Consider the following 22,912-nt stretch of genomic DNA (forward strand, 5'->3'; position numbering starts at 1 on the left):
TTGTCACTGGACCTGTGAAAGACTCTGGGAGACTCAGGGTCCTGCTTCCTGTGCAGGGGCCTCTCTGCCCACGTCCAGGCTTCCCTCCAGGGTCCCAGCGTCCTCAGCCTTGGCACTGATCACGTTTTGTGTGAGATAATTCTTGGTTGCGGGTGGCTCTGCACTGTAGGGTGTTTGGCAGCATCCCTGGCCACTGGCCACCGTATGCCAGTAACAACCTCCCCCCACATTATGACGATCAGAAAGGTCTCCTGGGGGAGAAACCTACACTGTTCCCCTCCTCCTCTTTGGCTCTCAGGACAATGAGTAATCCAGAAGCAAGTGGTGTGACTGGAAGGAACGGGGGTGTAAGGCAACAGTAGCTTTGAAGGTTGGCCCCTCCAACGACTAAACATTGACTTCTTTCCCTGTCCCCTCTGCACTCCCAGTCTTCCCCAACCCAAAAAAGCGCACACCCACATACATTATTTTCGTAAATGACTTTTACTTCTTTATCATTTCTCTTGACAGTAATTCTTGGCAATGTGCATATAACATGAAGGCAAGCATAATTTTCAGAAGTCATCAAAGATATGGTCCTATTGTCCTCATTTTCTTAAACCATTAAAATATTTTCATTTATAAAAATTAATCTAAATATAAATATTGACACTGAAGATCAAAATCACTTGATGACAAAATAATTCTTCTGAAACTATAACATATACTTATGGTTTTTAATAGTAAATTAAATATTTGCACTTATTTGGCACAAGGAAACCTTTATAAAATTTCAAATGCCATAGAGCAGGCTTCTTCTTCTTTTTTTTTTTTTTTTTTTTTTTTTTTTTTTTTTTTTTTTTGCAAGGCTTACACAGTTTACACATTTTTGTCAAAGAAAACTGAATATTTTAACACTGTAACACAACAATAGTTGCTTTTCATGCCTCTTAAAGAAAACATTCTATTTGGAACTCAGATCTTTTTTTGTTGTGTTTTTAAAATTTGTATTTGTCTGCTTTGAGTCACACCAACAGAAAAAAAATCCAAAGACTTAATTTCCAAAGAGTCATTTCTGTTGGGTAACACATACACAGCATCAGCAGGGAGTATCACTGGAAGATAGGTAGACCCCCGTCAGGAAGGGATCATAACACACATCTCAGCAGCTAATCAGATCTGGGAATGTGCGTAGCAGCGAAAGAATGTAGAAGTTGAAACAAACATGGAGTGAGGCTTTTGTGAAGCTTTCCAATTAGACTTAGTTTCAAGGTGTGACTTGGGCAAACTAATCTCTTTGGCCCCCTCTGTTTCCAAATCTGAAAAATGGGGACACCTACCAAAGAGGGTTGCTCTAAGTATTAAAGTTAGAAGAAACTGCCTTCCTGAAAGCAGTCACTTAATACATTTCGGTCAAACTATCCCCTTGCTTCCCATGATTTGCTTCCTTTGATTCAGAATGTCTCAGGGACAGATTTAAGAAAGGTTGTAAATGTTCAATTCATTGTGTGAAATTCCATTCCATTTGTCTTTATAAACACACTCCACATAGTCATGCATTTGAGACCAGGAATGTGGAGCTCGCGTCAGCTCTTGTGTCCACTAAATTCAGTTTATCCCTGCTTTTTTTATGCCTGTTTTTCCCAAGGTGATTCTTTAATCATGTTTACTTTTAAGGCCATTCTATTACTTTTGCTGAATATTTATTTGGGAAATAAATTTTGGGGACAATTTCTCACGTGGTTATTGTCTGCAAGAATCCATTTACCCAAACCCCATAAGACGCATGATCATTGCTAAACCACATCATGTGGATTCTGGACAGTGCCCTAAAGTTAAGCCAATGGTAGGCGTTCTCAAGTTCCACCCCCCTTCAGAGTGGGGAGACTGTCCGTAAGTCCAGGGAAGAGTCTCGAATTCTCAATGAGACCTTGTTTCAGATAGGCCTGGACATGGCATGAGTGAGGCAGAGCTTCCACTTCGTGGCTTGTGATGGCAAAGCGAAGGGAATGACTGGTTGTGCCAGGTGCGGGGGAGGTTGGAACTGCCCAGGAAGGAGGTGGCTGAAAGGCAGCATCCTCTCTGGGTGCACGCTCCCCAAATGGGACAGTCCTGATGTTCACTACAGGGACGTTTGCACTTTTTTTTCCTTAGCACTTGTGGGACAAAGATGCTTGTGAGAGATTAGCAAGACCTGATGATGAATTAAATGATGATACAGATCTCCCTTCCTTCCACCCCCCAGCCCCCAGTAGTTTTCCTCTGGACAAATAACTGTTGGCACGTACTTCTGCTTGAATGAGAGGGACCAAAAAAACCCCAAAAAAACAAAAACAAAAACAATCTTAAAGACAACACACAGTAGCAAAGCGGATAGGGAAAAGATGCATCTTTTGAACACGGAGCTCTGCTGTTGGAAGCCAGCGTCTCAGTTTGCTGTCTGGGATTCCCCTGGGAGCCTAAGGCAGAGAGTGGGCAAGCCGGCAGCGCCCAAGTCCAGGACTGCTTGCTGGGTGAGGTATCGGGACAGCCCTGTGCAGTGGTGCACCATGGCCTCCCCAGGCCCTCTCCTCGGGTGGAAATCCGCACAGTATTTGATGGCTGTGGGGTCAAGGCACTGTCGTGTACGGCCGGAGGCAGTGGGTCATTGGCAGTGGAGTCCCGGGGCGCTAATACATCACCGCTGACTCCAGAGTGGGCTCCTGTGGGGAGACAGAGGGTGCTGTGGCTGTTTAACACTCTCTCTCGCCCTCTCCTTCTATCCCTCCACCCCACAGAGAGGGAACAATTCAGTGGCATTTGCTACACTCACAATGTCATGTGGCCACCACCTCTATCTAGTTTCAAAGCCAACCGTGCCTCTAAAGTAAAGCATCTTACCCACCAAGTGCTTTCTTCCTATGGCCCCTCCCCACAGCCCTTAGCAACCACTAATCTATGTTCTATCTCTAGGAAAGGTAACGTTTTTAACTATCTTATTTATAACAGATTCCTTCCCTGGCCCTAATGGTCTGCCTTTTAAAGTGCGATAAACACATCTTTTTAGCTCTTTGAAGTAACAGCCAGGAGCAAGGTAACTGGACTTTAAAAGGTCAGGGATAGTGGCTGAGCAGTGAAGAAGAGGCAGTGGGCAGAGCTGTTGCCATGTGATGCCCAAGAGATGCAGTGATTTGTAACCCCAAAGGGCATGCCCACCATTATGCTGTTACTTGGGGCTCCTGCTCTCAGGGGACAGGGACCATGAGGCAGAGGAAGGGGAAGGGAAGAATGGGGATGCATAAAAGGCAGAAGAATAAACTTGCCCTTGCTTCAATCTTGTCACCCAGATGTCATCTGTCCTCAGTGTAATGGTACCACGGGGTCAGTTCAGCTGAATTATCACTTCCCACGGAAGCCCCACCAGGCATAGGTAGGTGTTTAGTCAAATGATCTGTTAGCCCTCTGTACAAGCTCTCCAGAGTTTGTGCAAATTATCTACTGTCCCTTCCTTTGTGTTTCGGGACAGCTGTTGAACATTTTTTTCAGGAACACAACAAGTAATTAATGACTCACAAGAAATTTAAGGATGAGTGAATGTGGATCAAAAACAGGATACAAACTCTGACACCTCAACCAGACCTTACATTCCTATGTACCCATTTCTAGTTCTCTCATATCAAACCCTACAAGGAGTTGCGAGGATGTATCCCCATATCAAAGAGTTAGCAATACCAGGCAGGGTGCTCATCGCTTCTCATTGGCCCACTTACCCGCCAATTCCCTGACCAACAGACCGTGAGACCAGGCAGGAAGGATGCTTCCTGGGGCTCTGATGGAGGAGCTGGGGACAAAAGGGCTACAGAATGGAGGCCTCATCTACAGTGCAAGTGATGGTCATCGAGACACAATTTACCATCAAATCCTTGGTGGTGTTTTTCCTTTCATTAGTCCTGTTTGTCAAGGAGCCTTGGAGAACGAAGTTGCGGTTAAATGTTTTCGTGGTGGTCACTGAAGATGCCTCCATGTTTTCAGCTAAAAGGAAACAGATGGAAATGAGTGGTACCCAGAAGCGGGCCGAATGTTGAGGAAGAAAGACCAAGTGTCCCCGTGACCCAGATTTTGGTTCTAGGTTTGGTATCTCATTCCAGTCTACAGGTATGACTGCAGAAGTTTTTAATTTTATGTTTATTTTTATGATACACACCAAACAAATTCAAGACTCATTAGCGGCTTTCCAGGAAAAGGTAGTTTGGAGATAATCCACCATAGTTCATAAATTCTTTATTTATTTTTCTTAAGGTAAGCTCCATGCTCAGCATGGAGCCCAACACAGGGCTTGAATTCATGACCCTGAGATTAAGACCTGAGTTGAGATCAAGAGTCAGATGCCTAACCCACTGAGCTACCCAGGCACCCCATGCATAGTTCATAAATTCTTATTTGCAATTCTGGAATATAAAAGGCTTTCAGGGTTGAAAATCCTTATAACTTTGGGGCCAAAATTGTCCAATGGTCAAACCTGACTTACACTGACATATGACCATTTAAAATCCTTGTCCATCCCACTGAGAGTGAACATTCTCATGTTTTGGTGCAAGGATATTAAAGTGTTTATCAGCTGCTGCCCCAGACACCACGGGGCAGGGGCTATTAGGAAATATACTGTCCTTGTACCATATTACTTTTCTAACGTCCAGGATATTCTGAAACATATACTTATCCAAGATTTCAAATAAGGGACAATGGATCTGTAATACATTGTAATTGTATAAGGTTTTCAATTAGCAATAATCGTGCCTCAGATAAACCTCATTGGCTATGATACTGCCACTGCGCAAAGCTTGTATAAGGTTTTACGGATTCAAGAAATGTTGAACAAAGAATGGTGGAGCCAAGACTCAAACATATCTTCTGACTGTCTACTCTTCTGATTTGTAGATCTAAATTCCTAGTTTGGCATCATCATATGTGGCTCTTAAATCCAGGGAAATTGTTGAAAACGCCCAGTGGATGAGGAGGACACCACCGGCATTGCTGGAATCCCCTGTGGGTTGTGCACTGTGTTAGATGCCTCTGGTGCCCTGCCCACATTTCCCTGACATGCCACACATTCTGGCATCCAGCACATTCCAACAGCATGCTTCTGCGAGCACTGTCACTTTCTCTTGGCTCGTGTATGGGGTGGGGCAGAAGTACCAGGGAATTAATGCCTCTCCGCCGCCCCCTCCCCATAAATGTCAGGGGATGACAGCTGAGAGTTGAAATCCTCATCTTCCTATTCAGACTGTGAGGTGCCATCAGTACTGTCTCCCAGGGATGTCTCCAGGGGCTCAGTTGGTTAAGCGTCTGCCTTCGGCTCAGATCATGATCCCAGGGTTTTGGGATCCTGCTTCTCCCTCTGCTTGCTGCTGCCCCTGTTTGTGCTTGCACACACTCTCTCTCCCTCTCTCGCTCTCTGACAAATAAATAAATAAAATCTTAAAAAAAAAATACTGTCTCCCAGAAGTCCTCAGTAAATCCTGCTGAGTATTTCTGGAAGACAGTATTTTAGTCTCATTTGCCTGGAGAAATAAACTACAAATTATATTGTATTGCATTGACTTAATTTCCTTTCCTGAATCATTTCTCTCCTGTCCTACCAGTTTCTTGGAATTGCTTCCCAAATCCCGTCTTTGTCTCGGGGTCTGCTTCTGGGGGATTCAAGTCAAGATAGATTCTTCACAAGAGCACTTCTGGTGAGAACTCTGTATTAGATCCAGTCCTCAAACTCAGATCGCTGAGTAACTCAAAGTAAGTCAGGCTTATTTCTTTGGTAGTTCTGCGGTTTACTTTAAGCACACCTTTCACTGGTGGGGCAGGCAGTTTCCTTCTCTGCTGCCTTGATGTGTCTATGGTTTGTACCTACAAATAGAACACAGCTGTCAACACACCTTCGCAAAGACAAAGATATTTGATCTAAATTTTCCAGGTCGTGCAATATTCCAACAGACGAAGTAAGGGACAAACGCACCTGGTTCCTTTGCTTCTGATCTCGTTTTCTCGTGAGGCGCACACACGGTGCTATGTTTAATCCGGCAATGGTCAGAGCTGAAATCCGGCTCTCGATATCAGAAATCTTAATGCAACAGAAAGACAGAATCAGCAGGGGGAAAGCACAGGAGGGGAGAATCTTTGTTAGAAATGACAGGAATCTATAAGGAACAAATCTGCTTTGATGTATACATTCAACTTCTTTTTTATTCTTTTAAGTAATCTTTACACCCAATGTGGGGCTCAAACTCACAACCCCAAGATCGAGAGTCGTATGTTCTCACTGACTGAGTCAGGCAGGCACCCCTCATTTGTCCAACTTCTACCAAGCCCTTCTCTATCTAGTGCTGTAATAAGAAAATAAAACACAGGCCTTCCTTTGTAAATTTAAATGTCTAGTTTGGTAGCTCTAGAGAATATCAACACCCTTGCCAGGGATATATCTCTAGGGATAAGTGGAAGCCCAGGGCATGATGGGAGCCCTGGCCCAGCATGGTGGGGAAAGGGGCGGGGGGTGGTCAGGAAGGCTTCCAGAGCGGGCCACACTTGATTCGAGCTTTGAAAGGCGAGTATGATTTGTAGGTCCTTCTTCGTTCTTCCATGACTCTATGAGCCAAAACCACAGCACAGACTCTTAGGAGGGAGGCCCAGCAGTCCCTGGTTCCAATCCATTTCTTTCATTAAAAGGACAAGTGCCTTGAGAAACTCCCTCTTCTCTCTGGGCATCAGTTTCCTGGACCATAACATCAGATGGTCAGAGAGAGTTCAGATTACTTTTCAAGAGTCTTAAGGCAGATACAGAGAGCAAGAGCCCAGTCAGTGCCCAGAAAGAACCCTAACCCACCCATGTCCCCAGGGATGGAGAAAACGTAATCCCTGCTCTTAGAAAAGAGCAATAATCTAGCCGTCACCCTGCTAAGCATTTTGAATATGGGAACTCATTCATAAACCTATGACAGAGGTACCATTCTCTCGGTTCTATGGATGAGGCATCTGTGGCTCAGAAGGATAAGTAACACAGCCAGCACTTCACAGCTGGTCTGGGGCAGAGCTCCGAACTCATGCCAACCCTCATGCTCTTGCCATGCTGCCACATTCTAAGAGGACCTGCCAAAGCCTGGCATGGGGGACACGGGGAGAGGCAGGAGCAGGCTAGCGGAGTGGAAGGAGGATGTGGGGATCACAGCTGCCTTGCTGATCTCCGGACACAGCCTGCACGTTGCCAGGGCATCAGACAAGGAACCCAAAAGTCGGCCCAGCAGCCAATCTGTGTGGACCCTGAGTTCTCTGTCCCCGTCCCTATCCCTCCACTCTCTTGAGCTGCTCAGGCCAGATTCGAATTCTGCTGTCATTTACTAGGGACCTCTTCAGAAAGAGCCTACTGGGACAGAGGCTGCAGAAGTGCAGAGAGAAGGACTGAAGGGTTGGCGAATCCCCGAGGTCCATCCCCTATCCCCAAGTGGGGGTAGGGGGTAGTCTTGGTCAGAAGAGGAAGAGGAGGAGGGAGGAGGCCAAGGCTGTGCAACCGGTGAAATACTCCAAGCTGCTCCCAGGGGAGACACTGCGCAGCCCCTGCCCCTCCCTGGCCCCCAGATGCCTTCTTGTTCTGACTCCTCAAATTTCATATTGAAAGCTGCATTCCTTTAGCTTATAGACCAATAAATGGCACAGCCCCCTTAGACAGGCTGCAGGCTAAACATTTTTTTTTTAAGATTTTATTTATTTATTTGACAGACAGATCATACGTAGGCAGAGAGGCAGGCAGAAAGAGAGAGAGGAGGAAGCAGGCTCCCTGCTGAGCAGAGAGCCCGATGTGGGCCCGATCCCAGGACATTGGGATCATGACCTGAGCTGAAGGCAGAGGCTTTAACCCACTGAGCCACCCAGGTGCCCCAAACTTTTATCAGTTATGTGCAGCTGGTGTGGATTAGATTCCCATGGTTTCCCTGGAAGCTGTTTGGATGGAGGCCCTTGCTCATCAGGCCCTGAGAGACGGATCAATGGGAGAGCGGGCTGCTCATCTCCTGATCTGCTGACTGTCAGGCTCTGGAATAAGAAAGGGTTAATTTTTTGAGTTTTAGATCAGAGGGCACAAGCCAGAGAAAGAGGAAGGAGGCCTACTGAGGGCTGATTTTGCCTACATTTTGCACTCTCTCTCTTTCTCTCTCTCCCCTCCATCTATCCACCTAGTTGTGCTCCATTTCATTCCTAAGACTGCATATCCAATGGCCCTTACACTTGTTAGGGGGGATGACCAATTCAGCTCTGAGTTTCCCGGGAGCCAAAGCAAAGAGCAGTGTAGGATAAAGACCGAATGCTCAGAAGAACAGCTTTTCCCGGTACTGAGAGTTAAGAGAGAACTTCCCCCAAGAAACCCATAGAGATGATGCCACATGATATAGTGGACAGCACCATAGTATGATAGACCCCCGCCGCATGGGTCATCCTGCAATCTCCCAGAGCACTGGGCAATCTTGTGCCAAGGGTGATAGAGTCCCTAGACTCTGACCTAATCCAAGAACACAGTTTAGCACATCTACCCTTCTCCGTGGGGACAACTTTGGATGAGAATAGACAACAGGGAGTGAGAGGCTTCATTTTCTGGGGCAGCTGGCAGCAGGGAGAGAGTCTCCATGGTACTGCAGATTCCCATGTTGTGAAGATCTGTAAAACTGAAGGCAGCGTTGACAACCTCCCTTGCAAATTAAGGACTCCTGTGCAAGTGGATATGTGTCTGATGGCAGGACCAACACATTTCTCAGAAAACCACGCAGCACAGCCTACAGAATGTGGCTGTGAGGTCAGAAAGACAGGTTCAAATCCTGGCTTTATCACTCTTTAGCTATTTGGCCTTGGGCAAGTGGTTTAACCTCTCTGAGCCCCAGTATCCCTAGGAAAAAAAAGGGGGAAAATAACAGCTATGTCATGGAGTTGCTGAAAGGATTGATTACAATAATGAGTTTAAGTGTCGAGTACAACTCGTGGCACCAAGTAATGATCGCTGAACACTAGGTATTATTGATAACATTACTGTCATATTTTAAAATGTATAAAGATGAGGCACATTCAAACACAAAGAACATAGTCATTTTGGACTCCAGGATTTTCTGCCATAAAACATGGTTCTGATAATTTAAGACTAGAAATATCTAGGAGCAGGAATAACTGTCCAGTAAAACCCTGCCAAACACCCATACATGATGTTATTTCCTGCTAAACCACTCAAGAGGTTTTGGCCCAAACTGTACCTCAGAAAACAAATGATTTTATTCTACTTTGTATAACTTTGACCATAAATTGATTACACGTCGGGTGGTATTTCTGGAAAATGATTTGTATTTGAGGAGAGACGCTCTTCAGCCATTCTTGCTGATAATGAATAGTCGACGGGGCCGTGTGCAAGGAGACCACTCCTAGAACACAGCATTAATCCTTCCACAGGCTGGAGAACGGGCGCCCCCCATTCTCGAGAGGGCTTAATGCTGCCAGTGGCTGTAGGGATTTTTGAATCTCTAAAACAAAAATATTTATTTAAGAAATAATTACCACTTGAGATCATCATCTTCCCTGTGCACAGGTGGTTTCTACTGACCCCAGTTCCCCTAGGATGCAGTTTTAAGATGCAAGGTCTGTAGAAATCGCACTGAGCCAGAGGTCTACACTGAACGTACACTACAGAGACCAGCATGTCTCATGGACCCCAGTTTGAGAATCAGCGACTTCGTCCACAGTCCACTCTGATTCAGTCAGAGGCCATGGGACTACCCATGAAAATGTCAAACTCGTGTCTTCACAATGGTACAGATAACATCATTTCAGTTCTGAATCCGCCATATCTAAGTCATGCAAAATACTGGTCTGTGAAATCTACAATTTCATTTCATTCGTTTATTCACCCCATTTTTATTGAGTGCCAAACCCATGTCCAGTATTATGTTAGGCACTGGAGTTTCTGTGTTAAGCTAGGCAGCTGTAGTCCTGCCCTCGTGGGGTTTTTAGTGTATAGAGGGAGAAACTGCCATCAAGTAAGTAATCAACAGTGTGATAAAGGTTAGGGAGGGGAGGTCTTGGGATGGAATGGGAACCTATATAGCCAGGAGACCTACCTGTGGGACAGAGAATTCATCGAAGAGAAAGGTGACATAGGTTTAAAGAGAAATCTGGTATATTATCAACGCTGTAATTTTTAAAAGTCATATTTGATGGAATCGACACAAAAGGACCATGCAAGCATGCCAGAGAATGTGCCAGATAGACAGGCTCTGCAATCATTCTTGTGGAAGTCAGGGTGCATTCTCCCCTTTCATGAAGATGCTCCATCTGGGCAGAGAGGGAGTTCTTACCTGGAGCTCAGCATGGTGGACCTGGGCTGCCGCCGTGGCCACCTGGTCCTCCAGATCTGCCAGCTCGGTCTCATCGGTGCCACTGTGGATGCAGCGGGCGGCATCCTCCAGCTCATTCAGCTGGCCTTCCAGTCCGTACACGGTGCCTGCCGCCAGGTACACCTGCAGGGGAGGCACAGCCTCTGAGCTCAGGTTTTGGAACTGGGATTGGTGGGGTCTTTTCAGGGCACCCCAGACAGAACCAGGCTCAGCCTAGGGGGAAAAGTCAGGGAATGCGCCCAACTGAAATGGTAGCATGAAGTCTTACTACCCCCTCACTGTCAACCACACCTACCACTCCCCCAAACTTTCCTGCAGGAAAAAGCAACTTCTAAGTCTTGAAAATATGATAAACTAGTCCAAAGTACAAGGTGTCAGCTACATAAATTGCAAATTTTTCCAGTGATTATAACAGCCATAATGCCAAGACAGAAGACACAAAGAAAAACCAATGGTGTGATTTTTCCAAGAAAAATTTTGGTTGGCATTTAGCAACTGAAAAAAAAAAAATCAGAAAACATAAAAGAGATGAAATTAATTTAAAACAATTCCACATTTTGAGTGAATTAACTCTGATTGATGACCTTCGGCTTGCTTGAAGCTGGTTAAGAGCATTAAGATGAACCTGAAATGTGTAGTAGGAAAATAGTTGATTTCTTAGCAAACTGTGTGATGTTGAAAGAAACATGTCAAATGTATTTATCCGTCAATGAAGACAGTTTTTTGAGAGTCCTTGAAAATTAAAGAGAAAATTAGTAAAGGGAATGATCTGAGGAAAAATTAAAGGGAAAAAATTTGACTCATGAGTTTATAAGGCAATTGCCATATAAGTAAGCAAACAGAAGGTAGAATCGTTGGGATAATTCAGACTGAGGGATGCCGGCCAGGGTGAGCGAAACAAATGTCCTTCAGCCTAGATAGTTACAGGATGCAACAACCAAGTACACAGAATGAGACTGATCCAAAAAAGCTAATTACTTAACGAGCGGTTTTTGAAACTTAATCAACATATGTAAAGCTCTAAACATGTAATCACAGCAATTTAGAGTCATTTGAATGAAAACACACGGTCACACATGCTCTTTTAACTTGAGTTAAAAAATAAAACAGGATAAGCCAAGAGCTTGAGCACACAATTCACGCAAGTGTTTTGCACTGAGCGACACCAAGTGTTGGTGAGGAAGAGAACGCTGAGGTGCTCCTACCCCGTCCATTCTCTGGCCTGATTCACACATCTGAATTAAAACTGACAATTTTACAAAACATTTCAAAGTGGAACAAAGGAAGGGGCAGGTTTGATGAATGTGCATTTGTGCCACGCCAGGCACGATGAGCTGGGCTGGGGGAGCCTCCCGCAGTGACGGGCACAGTGGACGCCATGTTAAGTGATTCTTCAGTCAGAAGGGGGCCATGAATCAAATGTCTGTCAACGACTGCCATAGTTCCATCTGCCCCTAGTTTTGTCCTTCTTTGTCATATGCAAGAATCAGAGAACTTCTGTTTCTAAAAGATCCTCACAGTTAATATAAGACATTTATTCTTTGTCTTGAAAACAAAATACACTCCTTTGTTGTTTGTCACACGAAGGAAATGAATCTTTCAAAGCTATTTGAGTGGAGAAAACATTAAGTATTTGTGTCTCAAAAGTTACAAAGTTGAAAACTCCTCTTCAGAGGGGAAGAAAATCGAGGAAAGAGAGAAAGAGACAGGCAGGGAGAGATGATAAAAGGCAAATGATGAGATCACTTTAAATTCAGATTTACAGGGTTGTGCAATGAAACAAAATTTGGAATGATCATTTAAATGAAATGAATAATTTGAGTGAGTATGGCAATAGGGCTAAACATAACTTGTCATAACTTTGGTCTCAAGAACCTTGATTTTTCTGGAAACACACAAAGCTCAACATCATCACATCCCACAGCTGTGTCATCTTAACCGTCTCTTGTTTTGTTTTCAACGTGGTCATCTGCTAATATTCTTTGTTTTCTCTGCCAACTAGTTCCAAGCCTTCAGCAAGGCCAGGATGTTCCCTGAAAGCGTGCTTTCCTGGTATGAGGGGGTGAGGGAAGATTCTGTGGTTTGGCCCTGATGCGGGCTGAGCAGGAACACCCCAACAAGGTGATGGTGCCTAATGGGCTGGTATTGGCGATGATGGTGACCACACATATTTATTGAGCCAGGCATTAAGCCAAGGGTTTTATGGGACATTTCTCCTTCAATGTTCGTGGCAATCCCTGAGGTGCGTGCTATGATCATCATCACTGTCTTAAAGAGGAGAACGTTAGATCCTGGAGGTTAAGTGACTTCCCCATGCCTCAAAGCTGGGAAGTAGTAGACTCGGGATTTGAGCTCCTGGGGGCTGATGTCAGATCCCATGTCTTTATCTGCCCTGTCCTCTGATGCCCTAATACTTAATCTCGCTTGCAACATTATGACGTTTTACACTTGAAACTCTGACCTAAAGGTCTTGAGTTATTGTGGTTATAGATCAACCTGACGTTGGTTCTGTTGCTGGGGGTGAAATAACACAAGTTAACATGCTATGATAATGGAATGCTATTCTAGTCTTAAAAAAACAATCCTTTCGAAAACCATTAACCTGGAATTGCTGGCTGAGTAAAGGCTCACTTTTGGCAAGAACCATGGCTACCATGTCTGTGTACACTATGTCTTCTCCAAACTCCAGCCACTGATGCCCATGACACCATGGACTGGCTCCTGGTTCAACTCAACTTCCTCAAAGTGGTTCAAGAAACAAGAACAGGTATTTCACTAAGGAAGGACTTTGTGGTCAAAGCTTCAAGCGTAAAGAAAATCAAACAGATTTCTTTGCTGCAGTACTTCTCAGAGTCTTTAATATGCTAACACGTCTCTCAATTTTCCTAGAAAGACTATACATCTTGCTGAAACCGATCTGATTTTATAGTATCCTGTTGGACTTGCCTTCCATGAAACACATTCTAGAGGACTATGCCTAAACAGTAATTGATAGCATTTCTTTGCTTGCTCTGGAAGGCAGAGGACCATCGAAGTAGCCAGGACCATCTCCACAAGGCCCAGGCCCATGTCCTCTCCTGTGCCACGGAGAGCACCCGAGAGCCTTGAGAAGGAGGACCAACATCCTCTGCCTGCTCCCAGATTCTGTGACAGGGCTGGGCTCCCTCCTAGGGCAGTTCTACTGTGTCTGAGGCCACTAAAGATACATACCATGGGATATGGTGTTGCCAAAAGTTACAGGGCAGCACTACAAAAGAAGTTGGGCTGTTCCTGCACAGCCTCTGTGTTGGGAATTACCAGGTACCCCAGGCTGTTGGTCATTTAGCAAAGAAGAGAATGAGGAAGGTCTTCCCATGGTGGTGGGAGGTGGGAGGGAGCCCACTCCTCCCTCCCACTCATAGCCCTGCCTAAATCCCACAAGATGGCCTCTGTGGGTCCCTACTCCTCACACCAAGGGTCTGAGAATGGTCATGCCAGTGGTTCTGTTGACCCCTAGGTCCAGTTCCCACCCTTCTCTGCCCCGCCCTCTTCTCTGTGAGGCTGACCTGCGTGAGCCTCATCATCCAGGCGCCCTTGCTGGCTGGGATGGGAGTTTGGCCACTGGGAGACAACCGGCAGGAGATGGATGGCAGGAGGAGGAGGAAGTTACTCTCCTGGCCCCTGCTCTCTCCTAGTGCGGGCTTCTTGGTGACAGCTCCCACTAGGGGGCGCTCCTCCAGGCTCCTGCTCTCCGTGGACCTCACAGCCCCGTGTGGGGACCACTCCCCCCCCACCCCCCGCTCCCCAGCCCCCACTGCCACTTTCTGGGGCTACAGCCTCCCTGAACCTTACCCACACCTCAGACAATAGTCCCTTCCTGAAACCGTGGTAGCCAATGTCCAGAAGGTTAGAGTAGGTGTCTCCGTTTCTATTTCTGGCGCTCCAGGCTCCTCGGCACAAAGGAGCAGGGCCGCCGAGGACAATGAAAAACGTAGGAGCGCCCTTTGGAGCACAGACAGACAAAAAGCCCCGGTTTAATTAAATCCGCGGCACCCAGAGGCCCGCTGAAGAATCAGCCCCGCCCTTCGGCGGCTCGCTGAATTCCGTCCTGGAAAACGCGGAGCAGAACCAGCCCCGGGGCTCTGTGATCGTTGTCTCTAAAGAGATAAAGAGAAGAGTCAGCCCTTCTCTGACTCAGAACCACAGAATTCAAAGGAACGGAGATGTTCTTCTGAGGCGCGATGTGGAAAGCTGGAAGGGGGAAAGGAGGAGGGGGAAGCAGCAGTTAACTCTTGGGGAGCAGGGGTGCAAGGAATTACAAACCCCCACCTTAGAGCGCTGGTCCCTGCTGGGGTTTCTGACATCTCACATCAGCGGGTTAAGTGGATGTGTTTCCACCGGAAAATGTTAAGGAACCCAAGGAAAGAAACATAGTGTATAATAAAATGATCTTACAAAAGGAAAACTCCCACAAAGCCACTGCATTTTCAACATGCCCCTTGGAGGAAAAAAAAAAGGCATGTTGTCTTTGCTTTAAGTGTTCCCAGGGAACCCACAGTCACCTCTTAAATCTGAATGTTTCATGTAATGCATTTTTAAAAAATACAATACTTGGTAAAAAACCAGCCCTTTCCTGGTGAGCCATATCTTGACTTTAACTTTTTCTGCTCTGCGTGTCCAGGGTTAAGGCTATTTTTAGAACTATCAATACTGAAAGAACTGTATTGTAGACATATTTAAAGAACAGAGACCCTCCATGTTAGCAATAAAACATTTCTTTCCAAGAAAAGAAGTTCATTCGACTGAACCATGTATCAGGTAAACATTCTTCCAGCACCTCTGCGTCAAGCTCTGGGCAAGGGCTGGGGCTACTCAGGGGAAAGATGGTGTTCTGCAGGAATTCATACATCGGATTCCTAATCTGGGGATGACTGGGCTCCTGCCTCCGTGCCTCTCCCCCTCCAATATTTGACAATGTCTGAAGACATTTTGACTGTCATATTTTTTTAATAAACATTTTCTTTTCTTTTTTCTTTACCTTTCCTTTCTTTTTCTTTCTTTTTTTTTCTTTTTAAAGATTTTATTTATTTATTTGAGAGACAGAGAGAGAGAGAACACAAGTGGGGTGAGGGGCAAAGGCAGAAGCAGACTCCCGGCAGATGAGGGAGCCCGACGTGGGACTCGATCCCAGGACTCTGGGATCAAAACCTGAGCCGAAGGCAAACACTTAACCGACTGAGCCACCCAGGCACCCTGACTGTCACAGTTTGATGTCATCCTCATCTCATGCGTAGAGGCCAGGGATGCTGCTGAACATCTTTCACCTAGAGGACACCCCCCACAACAAAGAATTATCGAACCCAAAATGTCACTGGTGCCAATCTAATGGGGACAGATGAATGGATAGAAAGGGCAGTAAAGGGAGGTAAGGGGCAAACAGACCTCTACTTAGGTTTTATGGGAATTCCAAGGGAGGGAGTCTTTAACTTTTAAGATAAAGCAACTATTGGCATTTTTTTAAAAACCTTGAGTCATTTTGATTTGTTGTTTCAACTTTTTGCAAAAATTACCTGTACTAACAGATCCTGATTTCTGAGAACTGTATTCATGACAGCACAATCAGGGTTGACTCTGCTGGGTCTGGAAAGATGGAACCACCTGAGTCCATGGGCAGGACTATGCCCACTGGTGACAGAGACTATGGCCCGAGTGGCTACTGTCCGAAGCTCTGTGCCACCCCCTAGTCTGGAGTGTTGGGAAATTCTCATCAGGAATTTATTAAAACACTCAAGAATGAGCGTGGATATTTATATGTAAGAATCTGGTACCTCCTTTCCTCCTCCCAAGTCAGACTAGAAAAATCCACTACCAGCACACAAGCCTGGAAGCAGGGTAGACCACTTGTGACCTATATTCTGTTGGCAACCACCCCCTTTCCCTGTGGCAGTGCTCCACCTGGATCCCAACTGGGTCCCTTTTACAGTTTCTGCATCCCCCCACCCCCACAAGAAGACACCGTCTGCTGCCTGTAGGAAAGGCCAATTCCTTTGCCGCAAGTCAGGACAACCCTGAGATGCAACTGACACCCTAGTGCTTCCTGCTGGATCAGGTCAAAGCTACTCTTCCTTTAAGGTCACACCTTTTTTGGGGCCCCTGAGTGGCTCAGTTGGTTAAGTGTCTGCCTTTGGCTCAGGTCATGATCCTGGGATCGAGCCCCATGTTGGGCTCTGCTCAGCGGGGAGCCTTTTCCCTCTCCCAGCTTGTGTGCTCTCTCTCTCTCTCTCTCTCTGTGTGTGTGTGTGTCAAACGGACAGATATCTAAAAAAAAAAAAAGAAAAAAGAAAAAGAAAAAAGGTCATACCTTCCCTTGACTTCTTCCCTTTCCCCATCTTTCCCCACTCCCTAAACAGCTTCCCTGGCAGAGTGCTTCCTAGGAAATCACTTGCACGCAAACCCACATTTCCAGGTCTGCTTCTGGAGAACCCAGCCTGTTGCCTCCCTGGGAATAGACCTGCTACGGTGGTAGTGTGTATGCATCCCTGCACTGTTTGGGATGGGCTACACCTTCATTGGTTTCTTCTTTCATCTGTTTGCCCTAGACAGGGAACACCCCCACTGTCTTACGTTTTCTTCCAGGGAAGTCAGCTGCTCATCCAGTCTCACTTGGTCTATCCCGAGAGGAAATGTCCCCTTCTCTCTGTCAGGAGGAACAGGTGGGAACTCCAAGGGCCCTGAGGACTCTGCTATCAGCTCCTCTGTGGCATTGATGACCTTCAAGACTTCTGTGGAGATGTTGCAGAGAGAAACAGCAGAATACTTCTGTTTGGTCCAACAACAGAAGGGGACAGAAGACAAGAACAGCACATTAACAATGACATGGAAATTTGACATCATCACGGTGCTCATCATGAGACTGATTCCATTATAACACACACAAACGTCCATGTGCCAAAAGAATGAGAAACTGAAAAGTCTACATGGCTGGAGGGCACCAGGAGGTGGCCTGATTTGACGTGGCCTGGCTTCTGTGATTCACATAATTATTTGATTCTGTCCCTCTACTGTCCTTCCCCTCCAGGGAAGAAGGAGACCTCAAGGGGAGGCTATTCCGTCCCCTGTCCGCTGCTGCTGGTTTTATCGCCAAAGCTCATTTTCTGGATGATATCCTACTTCTTCGATAGAGCTCCAGCCACAGACTCTGTCCAACCACAACCCTGGCTGGTCCATTAGGGAGCCTTCTGGACTGGGTGTTAAGAGACCTGGGTTCTAGATCTGGCTCTAACTTCATTTGATGATGGGATCTTGACTCAGTTACTGTGTACTTCTAGAACTCAGCTTCATCATCTGAACAATGAGTGTTGGAAGTGTTCCCCTGCTGTGTGTCAGTAGCTCCTGTGTGTTTAGCTCCCACACACCTGTTGTCAAGCCCGTTCTCCCTTCCTCTGCTCCACCATAGAGGCTGAATGGAGAAACACTCCATTTCCCTCATCTCTCACAGCCAGGGGTAGTGACGTGACACAGTTCTGCCCAGTAAGCCTGGCAGGAAAGCTTGCCCAGGGGTCTCAATGAAAGCTTTGGTTTTCTTAACCAGGTGAATAGATCCAGCTGATGCTCTCCTTCCCCACTCCTGTCTACCTTGATCACAGCTGTGCAGTTGTGACAAATGCCAAAATGCTGAGTAGCGTGGGTCAGAAAGCCTCAAAGAGCCGGGCCCAGACAGTTGCGGATCAGCTGAACCACTGTGAGGCACCCCTGCCTCTGAATATCTTGTTACATGAGGAAAATAGTCCCCTACCATTACTGTTGGCCAGATTTTCTGTTATTTGTAGCTGAATATAGTCCTCACTGACACAAGCTTTTACATTCAGGACTGAAAATTATAATCAGTCCAGATCTGGGCCAAGGTCACTGATGGAGAGAGGCACTGTCACCACAAAAAGTTATCCGCATCTTTAAGTTTGTCAGGAGAGAATGTCAAGCAGTAGGCTGGAGTCTGGTGTTTCTGGATGGCAATGGTTTCAATCTAGAACCCAGTTTATTTATCCCATCAAAGGGCTTGCAAACTGGAAGTCAAATATTGCCTGCTGCTGACTGGGGTGTCTGTGTGTGTGTGTGTGTGTGTGTGTGTGTGTGTGTGTTTACAATTTACCAGTAAAATGTTTCAAGAAAATCTGGAATTTTAATGCCTTTGGTACCTTCTAAGGTATTCATATATCCTGGCTAAAATATTAATGATGGCTATGGCTTGATTTTCCATTCCTCCAAGTAGATTCTACTTGCTAGAGGATGTTTTGATACCCCTTCCCGATTCGATGTGTTTAAATGACAAGTCACAGTCTAAAAGCTGGCTCTGGGCTTCCATGCTGAGGCACATGGTCTCGTATCTGTCAACCCTCTGTAGGGTTAAGGCTCGTGTGTCCAGAGTGCTCCCCATCCAGACTGTCTGCTCTAGAACAGCTGGCTTGGCTGACCTAAGAGCCACATTCCTTTTGGTTCAGGGGACTTTGCTACAAACCCAAACAAATGGGCCTGGGGTGTTGGGAGAATGGTATGGAAGGACGATGACGCAGACCCAGTGGAATAAGGTCAGTGTCCCTGGGAACAGCCAGGGTCAACGCTTCACCGGAGGAGAAACAGGGGCTGTCCCCTGCGATCCAGGATGCTATGACTCGCTGTGGCGGATTGTGAAGATGAATTGGGCTCAAAATGTTTTTGGCATTAAACAGCTGCCACTGTTTGCTTAAGTCCATTTTAGAAAAAGTGACGTTGTACGAATGAAAGCAGATTTGTCACCCTTCTCTCAGGACATAAGTTTGTGTTTAGAAAGTCTGTTCCTTATTTGGTAAAAGGGGTGTTCTTTGTACATTTTTTTTTAAAAGAAAGGCATATGACTAAGAGATTCAGAAAAAGACCACAGCACAGTAGAAGGGAAAGTGTGAAAATTAACACATCTCCAATTAGGACAACATTGTTAAAGGGTCAAGGTTATTAATGGGAAGGATTTAAGAGGTGTTTAAACTGGTCCTGTGTCCTGACTCCAACTGAACACATTACATCAAAGCGATAAGCGGGGCATCGCTGTTGCTTGGAGGTCATTGTTCCATTCTATCCATAAATAGCCTTGTTTATTCAACCATAGGGGTTGGAAGCTGGAAGCCAAATATTGCCCAGAGGTGTGCTTTTTAACAAGAATGGCTTCCACGAGACACGTACTTGCCAGATCTCTGCGATCCCCACACTGTTCCCCCTACATATTTTATTGGGGGTGGTCTATGGTGTGCAGGTCTATGGTCTGTTCCAGGTGCTGGGATAAAGTGGACAATGGGTAAAGCCCCGCCCTCATGGCATGCCTAGTCCTACGCCAGCCACTTGACAAGCAGACATACTTCAGGTACCCTGAAGGCATCTGCTTTTGCCACTAAGTCAGAATGTGGCAGTACCCGGCAGCTGGGCTGAAGAGGGCACCACAGCTTCACCTGGAAGCTCTGTGGTCTGGGGAAAGCCCTGGAACACTTCAGAAGCTGACTAGCCTCCAGCTGAGGGTAGTGGCAAAAAAAAAAAAAAAAAAAAAAAGTATATGCAAACTGGACAAGATCTCTGGTTGGTGAGCCAGATGGCAGGAGCACCCCTCCCCCAGTCTGGTGGGTGAGCTCTCAGAGGGGAAGTACACACTGCTATCCACTAGCCTTTGCAGGAATTCAGGGGCTCCTTGCCCACAACCAAGGACTGGGCTATTGGCTTGGATATGGAAGGGGGAGTGAATAGTGCACCTACCGGAAGTTAAGATACCTGGGATTTAATTAGTCCCATGACAGGAGCAGGGCTGCAAACCTCCCCGTTCCTTAGTTTCCTCACCACTCCAATAAAGGAAATCAGGGCTGATACCAGCTTGTTATGTAAATGTCCCACTCCCTGGCCAGTCTAGATTTAAAAGTAGAAAGCACCTTGTACAATTATGTTAAATAAAGCTATATTTAGCACTGGACAGGGTTTTGTTCAGATGAAAAGCTGGTGTGGACGGGGGTGCTGGCAGGAAGCCCTGTGTGTGGGAGAAATGAATAGCTAAAGGAACCTTCTGCTTTGTTGCTTACAGCCCCTGAGGGCGGAGCTGAATGGCACAAACAAAACACAATTTGAGAGCCCAAAGAGAGCTATTATGTAGCTGATGGTACTCCAGAGAGTAATTATAAGATGGATTCAATGTGACAGTTTCCTGGGATCAAAGAAGGGAGAGGTGAAAGTGTGGACATTAGCAGAGAGCATAGGGGCAATTACAGAACAGGAAGGTTGGTCTCCAGGATACTTGAGGCCAAGGGCCCCACAGATGATAGGATGGAAATGGCCATGCAATAACAAATTCAACCTTCTAGTGCTCAAAGAAATACAAATTAAATAATGAATTTTGTTAAGCGCCAGATACCCGTGCGATTCCCTTTTTAAATGCTTGGTGTGTGCCAACATGACTTGGTGCAGATGGGGCATGGTTTTCAGTGGTCACTACTGAGAGCCTGAGTGTCCCCTGCCAGGGTCAGTCTGTGTCCCAGCCCCATGTGGAACATCAAATCCATCATGCTGACCTCACTACCTCTGGGGTTGACCCAAACAGTCTACACTCGGGATACAGAAGGTAATGAGAACCACTCCGGTTTCCTTGATCACTCACCAGAGCCAGCACAGTAAGGAACCTCAGCAAGGAGTCATGTTTCCTGCTGCCTATAAGCAACAGCAGGACCAAGGCAGACCTTTCAGAAGGTTGCGGATCACTCTGGGGCCAGGGTCCTGCCAAGGTGGCCATTTCAATGGGCCCAAGAAAGCAGAAGAGCAGGGCAGGACCCGAGTCATAAACCCCAGCTGTCTCGTTCTTTTCTCTCTAGGGACTGCAGAGAGAAGCAAGATTTCTTTCCTTTTTGTCTCACTCCCCACAAACTTTAGCCGTGGTGATCTCTCCATCCTGTCCCCATGTACTCCCCCTTCACATAAAACATGCTGCCAGAACGAATTCCTCTTCCACTTACTCTTCCTTATAGACCGTTTGCCCAAGACAAGCAGAATGCAAGGTGTTCCCAGGGACAGATTCTGAGTCTACAGAATTCTAAAGAAAAGACGGTTTCCAGCCTAAATGCTAGATATACTTGATCAGTAGCAATCCTTGTAAACTCTCCTGATATTTTTTTTTCTGGCATCATCACTCATTTCAAAGCATTGTGTTGGACAAAGAAATGCAGACTCATTTCAAGCTGGAATAGACAGGAATGCTCCTTACCAGAATATCCCAAGCTTGCCAACATGTGAATAGTGGGAGCGCGTGAAATGCCTGGCTTCCCAGAGAGGGAACACTCTGGATGCCAGAGGGCTGATTCCAGGCCTGGTTCCACCCAGGCTCACGTGTGTGTCTGCCTGACTCAGCTGGGCCAAAACAGATCCCATGTCGGGCTGCATGTGATGGACCGGGGCTGTGACGGAGGCCTGGCTGTCTATTTATTTGACTTGATGTAAGTCTTGATATGATCTCATCGAATACAATGTGGGGAGGAGAAAAGCCTTCCAGGTTAAATGAGTATGCCGGCGTCTGGGGCAGAAGAGGAATTTTTATAGCTCTACCTTGGGAACTGTTCCGATGCCTCTAACAAGAATAGAAGAGCTAAACAGGTAGAGACTGAAGGGACCTGAGCACTAGGGTTTTGTGAGATAGAGAAGGAGGCAGTAGGCTTTAAGGTCCATGGGCCAATCCATGAAACAGGGGTGGGCAGTGGTGAGAGGACTCCCACTCTGGCAAAAGACTCCCACTTCTTGTCCGCTGGGCTCAGCAGGCATGGAGCCCACGGCTCATTATTCTTTTAGGAGCCTATAAAAATGTTTTATTTTTTTTTAAATGAAAAGGAAGAAGATAAAAAAGAACTCTTAGGTCCAGGAACATGTTTTAATTCATAATATTCATAAATTAATCTTTTTTTAAAATTTTATTTATTTATTTGACAGACAGAGATCACAAGTAGGCAGAGAGGCAGGCAGAGAGAGAGAGAGAGAGAGAGAGAGGAGGAAGCAGGCTCCCCCTGAGCAGGGAGCCCAATATGGGGCTTGATCCCAGGACCCTGGGATCATGACCTGAGCCGAAGGCAGAGGCTTTAACCCACTGAGCCACCCAGGCGCCCCCATATATTACTCTTCATACCTACACAGTTGTAAAATTTGATTTGTTAGTGGGTTCTATGGAGGAAAGGGCCCATGGGGGCAGAAGTGCTTGGGTACAGAAGTCATATGTTGGCCTTGATGTGGCTGCTCTGGAACCTGTCTGTGAGAAGGCATGTGGGCAGCAGCGGCCTGGTGAGGCCTGTCCTCTGGGAGGCACTGCTGTCCTCCCTAGACAATTATAAAGGCCCCAAGCAGGCCCCTATGGGTGGACTGTCCATGCACACTTGGAGAAGCCTCCCTAGTTTCCCCCAACTGCTGTGGGGGGGCGGGTCGTGGGTGCTGCGGTCCTGTGGCTTCCTACTGAGGACTGATGAGAGTGTGACCTCCTCATTGCATACCCCAAACCACGAGGCTTGGGAAATTTAGGTTAC

The 22,912-nt window shown here is 46.4% G+C and overlaps 1 protein-coding gene and 1 pseudogene across 1 annotated transcript in view; both read right to left on the reverse strand.

Moving 5' to 3' along the window:
• Positions 1-464: 464 nt before the first annotated feature.
• MYRIP (myosin VIIA and Rab interacting protein) overlaps positions 465-22,912 on the reverse strand; it is a 374,614-nt gene continuing 352,166 nt past the window's right edge. Inside the window, exons 12-17 of the mRNA XM_032861130.1 lie at positions 16,974-17,168; positions 10,332-10,493; positions 5,969-6,073; positions 5,799-5,859; positions 3,872-3,990; positions 465-2,681 (exon numbers count right to left, since the gene is read on the reverse strand). Coding sequence (XP_032717021.1) covers positions 2,649-2,681; positions 3,872-3,990; positions 5,799-5,859; positions 5,969-6,073; positions 10,332-10,493; positions 16,974-17,168 — 675 coding nt within the window. The 3' untranslated portion in view covers positions 465-2,648. The remainder of the gene's footprint in view (positions 2,682-3,871; positions 3,991-5,798; positions 5,860-5,968; positions 6,074-10,331; positions 10,494-16,973; positions 17,169-22,912) is intronic.
• LOC116869831 lies at positions 4,673-4,800 on the reverse strand (annotated as a pseudogene).

Source organism: Lontra canadensis, unplaced genomic scaffold (genome assembly GCF_010015895.1).
Source record: "Lontra canadensis isolate GAN:19392208 unplaced genomic scaffold, GSC_riverotter_1.0 scaffold20, whole genome shotgun sequence".
NCBI lineage: Eukaryota > Metazoa > Chordata > Mammalia > Carnivora > Mustelidae > Lontra > Lontra canadensis.